The sequence below is a fragment of the Pteropus alecto genome, unplaced genomic scaffold, assembly GCF_000325575.1.
Source record: "Pteropus alecto unplaced genomic scaffold, ASM32557v1 scaffold45, whole genome shotgun sequence".
Lineage (NCBI taxonomy): Eukaryota > Metazoa > Chordata > Mammalia > Chiroptera > Pteropodidae > Pteropus > Pteropus alecto.
Window position 1 is genome coordinate 16,127,345 of NW_006442491.1, and position 12,715 is coordinate 16,140,059.

The window sequence follows — 12,715 nt, forward strand, 5'->3', positions numbered from 1 at the left end:
GTGCAAGTTCATGCAACTGTTCTGAGGGACTATCTGGCAGTGTTTTCACATTTTGATATAGTAATTACAAAATTAAAAAAATCTCAGAGAGAATATTTATAGAAAAATGCAGACATATGCAACAAAAGTTGAAGATAATCTAAGTCAGTCAAAAGAGGAATGGTTTAATAAAATATTGAACTCATACTATGGGAAAAGCTGTTTTAAACTTCCACATGAGAAAAACCACAGAATACTGAGTGAAAAAAGCAAGTTACAAAACTTGGAGATAGCCCATTTTATAAATCAAAGAATCAGAAAAACCATAATTTATATGCAGTGTATACAGAGAAAAAAGTATGGAAACATAAAAACAAAATATTAACAATGGTAATTTCTAAAGAGTAGAATTAGGGGAAGTTTCAATTTTTACTTTATTTTTATGTCGTTTGAAGTTGTACTACGAACATAAATTACTTTTAGTATTTTATAAGAATTTTTGTCTTCATGCTAATTTTCCACTTTAAAAAGTATACTTTTATTAGAATTCTTGTTATCTCCCTCCGAGATTGCAAGAGATGCAACGAGTTGCTTCTCGGTAAAGATATCACTATCCATAAACTAATTAAAGGCTATACAGGATGCTGGGTCTCCTACATGTTGAGGAACAAAATACGCTAGCAACTGAAGTAAAAACAAAACAAACAAAAACCTATTACAAGTGAGCTTTATATCAAAAAGTATAATTTGGTCGTGTGACAACTCTCTTTCTCAACCACATCAGTTTACAGCAGGTAGAAGTGAGCCTGTCAGTATGTAGAGGATTCTTGACACGAGGCTATCTGTTTCCCAGCATCACTAAGGAAGTGATTTCTTTCATGGCAGAGAGCAGAGGAGGGTACCTTATGGCCTCCTATGGGAAATATAATTGTATGGTTTTCATGCCAGCATCTACCCTTACTGATAAGAGCTGCAAAAGATGTATGCCTCTGAACAACATAGAACTGATTTTTTAATATTGCTCTTGTAATTAGCAGCTTTGCTGAATTCACCTATTAATTTTAATACTTTACCTCTAGATTATTTTTAATTTCTATGAATATAATCATGTTGTAGTGATGATTTTTCCTTTTCCAATTCTTATGTATTTTATTTATTATTCCTATCTTACCATATCGGCTAGAACCTCTGTCACAATGTGGAATGAAATTAAGTGACAGTGGCATCTTTGTCTTGTTCCCAAATTCAAAGGAAAAGCTTCAAACATTTTACCATTAATAATATGGTTGGCTTTATATATTGTTCCTTGATCAGATTTAAAGAAGGTTCTTTCTAGTCCTAGTTTCCTAAGATTTTTAAATGAATGATATTAAATCTTATGAAATGTTTTCTCCCATTGATTAACATGATCATATTCTTCCCCTCCTTTATGCAATTAACATCAATTACATTGATTGACTTTCTGATGCTAAATCAACCTTGAAATTCCTGGAATAAACCCAACTGAGTTATGATGTAGTAGTCTTTTTATATTACTGGTAGATTTTTGCTTCCTCCTTCATGAAGAAGTTCATTTCTCAAAATATTCTTGTCAGGTTGTGCTAAATTCATAAAATGAGTTGGGGAGTATACCTTCTTTTTCTATTCTCTACAAGATTTGGTTAACATCGATATTATTTCTTCCTGAAAAGGGTATAAGTTACTAATGAAGCTACCTGGGCCTACAGTTATCTTTGCGGGAAAATTTTAAATTATGTATTGTGTTTTAAAACAGATACAGGACTATTTAGATTTCCCATTTCTTGTGTGTCAGTTTTGGTAAATTGTATAAGTTTTTAAAAAATTGTTCCGTACCATCTGTTCCATCTTCAAATTTATTCTCATGATGTTGTTCATAAAGTACTCTTCTGGAGAAAAAAATGTCTGCAGGATTTGGAGTAATGCCCTTCTTTATTTTTGACATTATTTATACCTTCTCGCTTTTTTTCTTGGTCAAACTTGCCAGGCGCTTATCAACATTATTCTTATTCCTATTAAAAATCTAACTTGTGGTTCTTTCAATCCTCTCTATTGTATTTCTTCCCTTAAATCAATTTTGCTCTATTTATAGTCATTCCTTCTATTCTCTTTAGGTTTAATTAGTTCTTTTTCTGATTTACTGAACGGGGTATTTTTCCCTTTGCAGTATATATCTTTATAAAGCAGTGATTCTCAACCTCAGCTGCATATTGGAATCAGCTGGGATTCAAATGCTTGAGTCCCATCCCCAGAGATTCTGATGTAACTGGTTTGGGATATGGCTTGGGCATCAAAAGTTCCCCCAAGTACTTCTACCAGGCAGCTAAGATTCAGAATTACAGATTTAAAGCTACACTCTCTAAGTACAACTTTAACAGCATCCTACAAGTTCATAATATTTTCTTCATTATCCAGTCCAAATTGTTTTAAAATTTCTGTTTTAAGTGATTTAATTTATATAAATTTTTAATATAGGCAAATGCAATATATGGTTTGTTTTAGAAGTCAGAAGTCAGGTAAATAATTACCTTTGGGGAAGTGTGAGGGGGTTGTGCTTGATGGAAATACAGGGGAGCTTCTAAGGTACTGGTAATATTATATCTCTTGTTCTGGGTAGTAGTTACATGAGTATGTTCAATTTGCAATAATTCGTTGGGCTAGGCATGTATGATTTTTAAGTGTTCCTGTAATTTTATATTATCTTTGATGTAATTTTCCAAGGAGAGAAAATGGATTCCATACAAAGAGTGAGAATTATAATGGTATTAGCCTTTTCAATATTAATACTGGAAGCCAGAAAAAAACAGCATAATGCCTTTCAAATTCTAAGAGAAAATGATTTCCAACCTAGAATTCTGTATTCAATCTTTCAGTTAACCATGAGGGTAAAATTAAGACATTTTCCAGACAAGGAAGGTAACAGAAAAGTTTCCCCTGAACCTGTTCTCAAAAACCTACTGGAGATTGTGGATCAATAAAAGGAGGGAATAAAGAGGGAGATGAAGACATAAGATCTGGGAAACAGAAATTTCGATGTGAGACAAAGGCAATGGAAACTCCCAACATGACAGCTGTACAGCAGGCCTCAAGAACTAGTGCACCTGGGAGCAGCAGTCTGGAGGGTTCTAGGGCAGACAGCTCCAAAGGAAACTAAAATGGAGAGCACCTGCTTGTGTTTGACCAAACTGGGAGATTTTTCAGTTCTGTCAGAGTACGTAATAAATCAAGGGTAGCTACACAGAAAACCATTAAAAAAAAAAAAAACTATGGCAAATACATTTAGAATAAGCAAAGAGTGATCCCTCATCCAAAAAACGGGGAAGTATAATCATAGTTCACTTCAGCTGTGAATAGGAGTTTTCTGGTCATAATTATATAAAGAAAGATGACTGATTTAGCCAAGCATTGAGGGGAAGGAAGGAGATTTTATGTTTGGGGTGTGGGAGAGTTGTCGGGTGAGGTAACATAAGATAATAAATCCTCATTTTCTACAGTAGAACATCAAAAGATAACAGAACTGAAAAATCAAGAAATAGTGTAAGCACGGAGAAGCAAAACATAGCTAAAACAATTTAAATTGGGGAGGAGAGGGTTGGGAAGGTGGGGGCAGGATGCTGCTACTTCCTCTCATAAACACTGTAGCACTTGTGTTCTCCAGTTATGTGTATATATTATTTTCATAAAAATAAAATTAAACTGGAAAAATCCTATAATAATAAAAGTAATCCTAGGGGCCTAACAAGTCATTATAGCTTTAAAACTCTGTATAATCACCTGACTCATCTCTTGAACAAGAGGAAGCACATATGTAGCACACAACAGTAATCATTATTAATTGTTGTTTCAACCCCAGACCCCACACGAAGAGCCAAATTATTTACATTTTAGTATAGGTACATGAAAAGCTGCCTCAAAAATTCAGAACATACAAAGTACATGTTTTCATTTTATCAGATTAGGATGAATTTATATTACTGACATGTAATTTTTCAGGAATATAAATACAATTAGTTTGATCTGTTGTGCAAATATAGGATTATTCATTTATCTTTATGAGCTGATAATGAATGGAATTAAGTGCCTGAATTAAAGAACAGTTATAGTTTGTATAAGTGAAATTACCTGAAGAAAGTCACGAAGAACTGTACCAGGTCCATAAAATTGCTGTGCTGGGAGAAGGCAATCTGTGACAGAAAAACAGGTAGTGAGGTTAGGCGGGTTACAAAATAGCACCATTAACTCAGCCTTCTCGGTTCAAGAGTTAAGCTGAAAGACATACTTTAAATTTTAAAGAAAAGATTAACAAAATTTTTTTCACTTGAGGAAAAGTATCTCATTTTGTTAGTTTTTTTTCTTGGTTAACTGCCAACCAAAAAGCATTACAGCAGGTCCTCAAATAATGTCATTTTGTTCAACGTCGTTTCCTTATAGCCGTAAGAACTTAAGTCTTGTTTATATATCAATTAGCCTATGGTAAAATTGGTTTTGTTACACCTTGTTTTGCTTCAAGTCACAGAATTCATCAACGACGTTAAATGAGGCTTCGAACACCTCCTCCAGCGCCCCTCTGCTCATGACACCATATCTAAGTTCTTAGAGCCTGACCTTGAAGAGCCTGACGTCAGACTCCTATGTGAAAATCCTAATGACAGGCAAGCCAGTTTGCCTGCTACCTCTTTGTGCTTTATTCAGACAAAATACTCTCCTGGTTTGCTTCAGATTCCAATTCTTGGTCTATGACAAGGTGGGCAGCTTCACCTTGTGTTCTTCATTACTTGGACATTTATGTGCTCAATGTGTACTCACTTCAAGATATTGTCCTTTTGTTTAACTGCATCTCAATTTTACTAAATTGAATATCACCTGACATTCAATGTAACATAAGCTAGAACTTAAATAACTTCATTGTACAGTTAATAGTTTTTAAATCAAGAATATAAAAAATTCCTAAATGCTTTTAAAACTGACTGTAAGATTCATCTTGATTTCAAAGATATTAGGATATAAAAAATTTGCAGGATTTATTACTAAGTATGACAACTGTATCCTTATAATTATTATCTACTATACATGTAGTCTTAGCCAGATGTTATGGTGTATTCCTTTTTTTAAAAAAAAGAAAGAAAGAAAACACAGCCCTCTTTGGAGAGAGAATGATACTATGGATGAAACAATTACTGAATAAGGTGATAACTGTTCCAGTACAGACAAATATGACCAGAATCAGAGAAGTAAATGATTAGCATCTTTTCCTAACCCCACCCGCCTGCCTATATTTGTCAGGCAGCAACTCCCATCCTGTGGTAAAAGTGCTACGCCCAGGCCCCAGCATCATAACAATTTAATGCTTTGCATTCTTTTTACAGCCAGACTCGGAGAGGCAGAAGTGGTTTCCACTGTTTGCCTTTTTGATGGTCTTTTCTTGTTGATATTCCATAAATAAAGTACCAATACTACCTATTTAGGCCACAGAATATTATGGGTCTTATAATTTGAAGATTTTGTGTCTTCCCTTTAGCCACCACTTATAATTAGAAATACAAAGATAACATATCATAGATAAAGAAATCCACATTCCTTGCTTTTCCTTCATTTATTACAGTAACCAGTCCTAAATAAGGAGGCTCCTGAGAATATGGCTACAGTCCTCACATAAAAGCTTTTTTGTAAAAAATAAATTTATTTAAATTAGTTTCAAGTATATAGTACATTGTTTAGACATCTATAGTGTCATAAAACGATCCCAATTGCTCCCTCCCTCCCCTGGCCCTGCACTTAGCCATCATATTAATGTTAACTACGTTCCCTCTTCCATGCCCCCCATGCCCAACTATCAACTACTATCAACTACTAATTTGTACTTGTTTAACCTTTCACCCCATTCTCCCAGCCCCCCTCTCCTCAAAAACTTTTTAATAAGACTGGAGAAGGACAATAAACAAAGTTATTCAATCTTGAGGAATGAAGACTCCAAGTTACAACACATAAAGGAGAAGGAAACAGGCTCTAGTCCATTCAATTCTGTTTATAGAGCTTAACTTTTTAAAACATTAGGATGTCCTCAGTGTTTAGACTTGAAGAAATCTGAGATGTTTTTACTTATTGTGAGATGCCAAAAAGTTTGAATGCCAATGGCACCTTCTAAGGACCTATCAGGTGTCTCTGTGACCTGTGCCACATAATACTCCTCCAGGCAGCTCTCCCAACATTGGGATCCCAACCATTAGCATGGCTTCTTGGTGAAACAGGGCTACACCACATTCACGTCCAATTTAAAATCATACAAACCTATATAAACTGGCTGCCAGTGTGGTTGGTCTCCAAGACTTACATTACTCTAAAAAGGGTCCTCTTTTGTTGCATGTTAATCATCTAAGTCCCTACAGTGACAATGTTTCCTAGGGAAGTAAAAGTCATAACGTAAAAATGTTTATGAATAGACTGACGACTAAGTAACATTTAGCCCTGCTTAACACCCCGCCCGCTGTGTCAGTCTTTGCTGATTAATGTTTAGTTGATAGGGTGATGAACTTATTGTCCAAACTAAGAATGCTGAGTGAAGGGGAGTGCTAATAAAAATTACACTGGGGCAACAAGCATGAATTGGGCAGTCCCTACTCACAAACTGTCAGATGATGCAAGCCAACTGCAAAATCAATTTTGTAAAAGACAAGATTTTAGTGAAAATGCTGTTGGAGAACTGATCAAACAAAACCATTGACAAACGAAGACTTGGAAGGATTATAAACCGAAGAGAGATGAAGGATAAAGACTCAATTAAGTCCTTCAAAATACTCTGAATAGGATTACAAAATACTCTGGAGTATTTTTAAATCATGCTAAAAAAAATCTGAAGTGAAGGATTCCATTTGTGCGCTGATCTCCTGTGGGAGGGGAAGGGTCCTCGGAGCCTCTGTGATTCTTCTGTGCCCAAGCCACTCACACGTGGGAGTGAGGACAGGTGCCTTCAAACCTCATGGCCATGGGCCAGAGCACTGGGCAGCAGTCAGTGAATGCAGAATGGAGGGCCTTCCCCGTATCTCTGGTCTCAGTTAAGCCCTAAGGTTTCTACATGTCGCTGAGAGGAGGAGATAGGGCTCTGTAAAAACAGGCTAAGAATGAATTTCTCATCAACTATGGTGAGTAGAGGCTGAGCCCAAGTATACTCGAAAAATAAGAAAAATAAGACATTTCTTACTTAACTACCACAATTTTTTTTAACATTTGTATTGTGCATCCAGTATGTGCAACCCACAAAGTAGGTACCCAAAAACTTAAGTGAATGAATGGATGAATACTGAAATGACTAGGGTCAGACCACAGTTTAATATAGAAGGTATGAAAGAGGAAATCTGCCTTTATCTTCTCCACCAAGAACGATCTTTATTGCTATGAGCATGCAAGACAGGGGAATGATGGGAAAGGACAGTTGGCCACCTTGTGAGGTGAAGCTTCCTGGCTTTGAGACAGCACCCATCAGGCTCTGAGAAAACCCAAGATCTGTGTGTGCCTGGGAGAATTTCTGTAGGCTGCTCCCATGGCCCCCTGAGACCAGCAGCTCCACCAGGGCTCAGCTCCACCTGGTCTGGGAGCCCACTGCGACTACGAGCCCTTTGCTCCTCAATTCTCCTTAAGAGGCCAGGCTCTGCAGATGCTGAAGATCTCACATCAGGACCAGAAAGGGCCTAAGTGGCCATGGCTGCCAGCCGGGCTCCTGGCTTCACCATGCCAATCTTGCATGTAGTCTTGGACACTGCAAGGCTGGAAGCCAGAAGAGGAATGAGTCCTCTCTTAAGAATTTAGGCCTGTCTATGAACAACTTTCCACTCAGGCCTCAGCTATGCCAAGGACAGAAGATTCTGTGAACACCGGCTGAGCATATTCTAACCTAGGTCTAGTGCTGACACCTCCTTGAGTTCTGCTATGACACAAAATAACTTTAAAACAAAACAAACAAAAAAACCCCCGAAGTTCTATATGAAACTCTACATTGAGACCACAGGCCCTGGACTGGATCCTAGTGCCCATCACCTGGCCTCACACACTACCCACCTAATGCTGGTTTGGCACAGAAACTGCATACCCAAGCTCTAGTCAGAGCCTCCAGGCTGGTGAATACCACTGAGCCACTCATTCCTGACATGCAAGCTAAAACTCACCATCTATCCACTCTCAGCCTCCCACCTCAATACTGCTGTGCTTTCTTCCCCAAGTTTCCTTTCAGCCATTCCTTTACACCACTCTCCAGAATTCCTCTTCCATTTTATCATGTTCACTAATAATTTTAAAAACATTAAGAACTACATACACTTTGTTGAAATATCAACAAGTACCAAAGGGCTAATTGATTCCTGCTCTCCTCTCCTCATTTCTCCAGAGGGCTCCACCTTTAATTAAAATTCTTTTTAGTTCTTATGGGGGGTTACTTTTTTATCACTAGTTTTTTTGTTGTTATTTCTTGAGTTAGCCATTTTAGGCATCACCTGCTGACCTCCTACTATAATAGAAGGTGATTTAAGCCCTCATCCCCTCTCCCATCTTCCAGTATAGTTAAATCACTGTTCTCTGTGCCTCTGGTAAATTCTATATCATTTCCCTGAGGGTGATGGTGACAGAAAGATGCCAACAGAGACAGGAAATGGATACAGGCAGAAGATGTGCCTATTACCCACAACAGCTGCAGGAGACAGTACAGCCATGGGCAGTAGCTTCCCAGGCCTCACAGCCCATGGGAAGAAGTCCTCGGGCCTCTGATGCACCTCTGTTTGGGGTGAAGTCAATAACTCTCAGTAGCTCCCTCTGCCATTTTCAGGTGTGTTGGGCTACAGAAGTTTTGCCCCTGATGCCTGACTGTCCTAGAGATTGCCCAACAGTGGCCAATAACTGGTAAAACCTTAGTACAATGCTGTGTGCTTCCTGAAAAGTAAAACAGAAAGTCAGTTCCGAGATACTTCCCAGTTGGCCTAGTTGTACCATGTCCCAGCTGGCCTAGGTGGCAGGCCCAGCTGAGGCTACCTTTAGGAAACTACCTTTAGGAAGGTAAGTAATATACTTGGACCTTTATTTCTTATTCTATCACCCATGTTATCTTTTTTCATTTTTTATAATGGAAAATATTAAACTATTTAAAAAGTAGAGAGAATAGTATAATGAACTCAGCTCTAATAATTACCAACTCGTAACCAATCTTGTTTCATCTATATTCATTTTCCTCATGATATTATTTTGAAGCAAATCCTATCACTTTATTCTTAAATATTTCAATATATACAGTATCTCCTAATTACCCTCTCTGTAAAATCAAGGATGTTCGTGTCTTCCTCCCTTTCTTTTCTTCTACCTCTCAACTCTTTTGACAAAATTCCAACCTAGAACAATTCAGTCCTCTTAATACCACACTGTGTAGACTGGGATGACAAATTCTTCGTCTCCAACCCCAGCTGGCTACTTACCACTGGTCAGCAATCATTCTGACAATATCAGAAAAAGCTGTCCCTACCTTTAAAAAAGTTAAAAAGCTACAAAAAAGAACAACGTTCTGGTACCAACCCTAAAGCTCTTGTACCTACAACTACGCATGAACCTATCGCATATTTATAGTGTCTACAACTGATTAACACTATGCTAGGACACCCAGGACACAGAAATATAAAACACCGTCCTTGCCCTTAAGGAAATCTTTGCAGAGTGAGAAACCAGATAAGTCTATGGCTGTGGAAGCAAAGGCAAGGAAAGGAAGTTGCTATGGGATATGCCTAAGGGCTCATCAGATAGACTCCTCCCCCGGGTTTCTACGCATGAATTCCCCCTGGATTCCCCAACTTGGGCCTGGCTCCTTCCAATCCATTCTCCCAACTGCTGCCAGAGGGTCTTTCAAAAACATGGATCTTTGGTCACTTTTTGGCTTTAAGTATTTCAGTGACTCAGTGGTTTTCAGGCTAAACTCCTCAGCTAAAACTTCCAATCGATAATAGCCTCTGCCTAGCTCTCCAGCATCTTACTCACAGGGCTGTCACTTCAGCTCTACTAAACTGGTAGTTCTTGAGAGTGATTGGACACACACCCTTTTCCCACTCCAAACATCACCACCTCCTAACTTCATGTTCCTTAGGACTCATCTCTGATGTTGCCCCTCCCTCCTCACTCAGATTCAGGCGACATGGGATACTCTCCTCAAGAGCATGGGGGCACAGCCCCATCAGCTAGCATCTGACATAGCTCCTGCTGTCTGTTCATGGCTGCTGCTCTGGGCCGGAAAGTCTGTTGAATGAATGGATGTTAAAGAAAGCCTAGTGGGTCCTGGCTATGGAGAGCTCAGGAAAGAGGTCTGCCAGAGACGAAGATTTATGCATCCCAGCCATAGGTGGTGTTTATAGAGGATGTGGATGAGACTATCCAGGGAGAAAGAGTCCAGAGGAAACCCAAGGGAATGATGTCACTGAAGAGCTGAGAAGAAGTAGCCAAAGCTGCATGTGAAAAGTAGGAAAGGAGACTTTAAGAAGAAGGAATAATAAATAATGATCATGATGAAAATCACGAGGTAGTACAAGAATCTTAAATGCTACGTGAAACAAATAAAGACTCATAATTTTAGTTTACTTCTAAATGTATTTCGAGGCTCTCTAATTCTTAAAACTCTTAAGGTAGAGATATCTAACACCAGAAGGTTTGTATATACATTATTATTATTATACAATAAATACAAACATTAAAAGTATATCTGATATTATTCATAACAAAGAGTGGAAATAACCCAAATATCCATCAACAGATGAATGGATAAACAATATGGTATATCCATACAAGGGAACATTATTCAATCTTAAAAAGGAATAAAACACTGAAACATACTAAATATGGACGAACCTTGAAAACATTTTGCTAAGTGAAGAAGCCAGTCACAAAGGACCAAATACTATGTGATTCAATTTATATGAATTGTCAAAATAGGCAATGGAAAGTAGGCTGGTGGTTGCCAGGGCCTAGGGAGAGGAAGGAATGGGAAATGACTGCTAATGGGTACAGGATTTATTTTTTGGGGTGATGAAAATATGCTAAAGTTGATTGTGGTCATGGTTGCACAACTCTGTGAATATATTAAAAACCACTAAATTGTATGCTTTAAATGGGTGAATTGTATGGCATGTGAATTATATCTCAATAAAACTTTTACTAAAAAAAGTATATCCGAGTCAACAAAAGTTTCATACATCCTTAGCTCAGTATAGTAATCCTGTTAGCGCCCACAAACATAACTTTGAACTCTAAATGAATGCTCAGTTCTCAGTACAAATTCTGTGTTGCCTTCACTTGTGAACACTAGCTTCTTACATAAAGTAACAGATGAAACACCCAGCATGGAGAGGGCTTCAATATTCGTTCCACATTACAATAACAACCTCTGTTGCAGAGCCAGTAACAAGCCAGAATCCCAGCTTTACTTCCCACCTTCCCAACTCACACGATGTCCACCTAGCCTGTCCATTCTCTATCCTAAATACCTACCCTTCCAAACAATGGGCCTGGATAAGCTGAGTCCCTGCTTGCTGGGGAGAACAACTAGGACCCCTTTCAGAAAGCCGGGACTGAGGGAGCGGCGCTCACCCACAGGAGCAACTGACCCAAATCAGGCCCAACTGGCCCCAACACACCCACCAACCGACTACACACAGGTCTTTTCAGTCTGGGTGGGTTTTAAAAAAAACTGCATCTACAAAGATTTTTACAGTTAGTTTCGAATTCCCTCAGTTAGCGGTTACAGGTTTTAATCTGTTCCTAATTATGGAAAAGAATCCTGGGATTGGTTCAGAGTGAAGAAACTTGAGTTTAGCGTTACCATTTTTAAAGCACCAATGTTTACATGAATTTCTGGGTAGAGAATTAGATTTCCTCAGTTATTTTGCTTTAAAAAAGGATAAAGACCAAAGTTATTTTGCCTGCACTGAAAGCCACACTGAAATTTAACTGAATGGCCTACATTGCATCATTTAGACATTTCCCTATTCTCTTCCTTAAATAAGTTTCTACATTTTTACTAAACTTGTACACAGTCTCTAAGTGTGCACGCATGTGTTTAATAGCTAACTAAACTTAGAAAGGCTAAGACTCTGAGGAAAATAGAGCAATAAAGAAACTTAGAGCTCCCTTTCTTGAGAACATGACTGCATCTGCCTAGGAAGATGCCAGCTCAGCTCTCCACACAGCGCACACACAGATACAGTCTCAAGTGCAGAGAGAATCAGCATCACGTGAAGACACCAAGAACACATGATGCTACAGGTCTAGTTACGCTGTTTGTAAATATTGCAGTTAGTTATACCAAAGAGCAAGAAGATGCATTTTCAATAGAACTTACCTGCTTCTTCAAGGAAAGCTTGGCAAACTAAATGGTGAGCACGCCATCGTTTATTTTCAAAAGTGCTCCTGAATGCAGCTTTCATAAGGGGATCTTATCCAAGTGAGTGATCCAGCCCAGGTAAAGAGTACCAAAAAATCAGGTACAAAATCGACATCTCTTTGATACTTAAACTTAAAATTAGTACTCTTAAAAGTAAGTGTGGGGAAGAGATCTCTCTAGATGGAAATGCTCTGAAACCATTTCAGTGACTTTCAGAGGGTGGAGCAACAGGGCATCGGGAGGAAAAAAACTAAGAACTCTGCACTGGCAACAGCGCGGCTATCTCAAGCACAAAAGCCTGTGTGTGTGCACAGAGCACTC

General features: G+C 38.3%; 1 protein-coding gene across 1 annotated transcript in view; it reads right to left on the reverse strand.

Annotated features, from left to right (window-relative positions):
- ATRN (attractin) overlaps window positions 1–12,715 on the reverse strand; it is a 140,470-nt gene that overhangs the window by 19,473 nt on the left and 108,282 nt on the right. Inside the window, exon 25 of the mRNA XM_006921643.3 lies at window positions 4,120–4,181. Within this exon, the coding sequence (XP_006921705.1) occupies window positions 4,120–4,181 (62 nt within the window). The remainder of the gene's footprint in view (window positions 1–4,119; window positions 4,182–12,715) is intronic.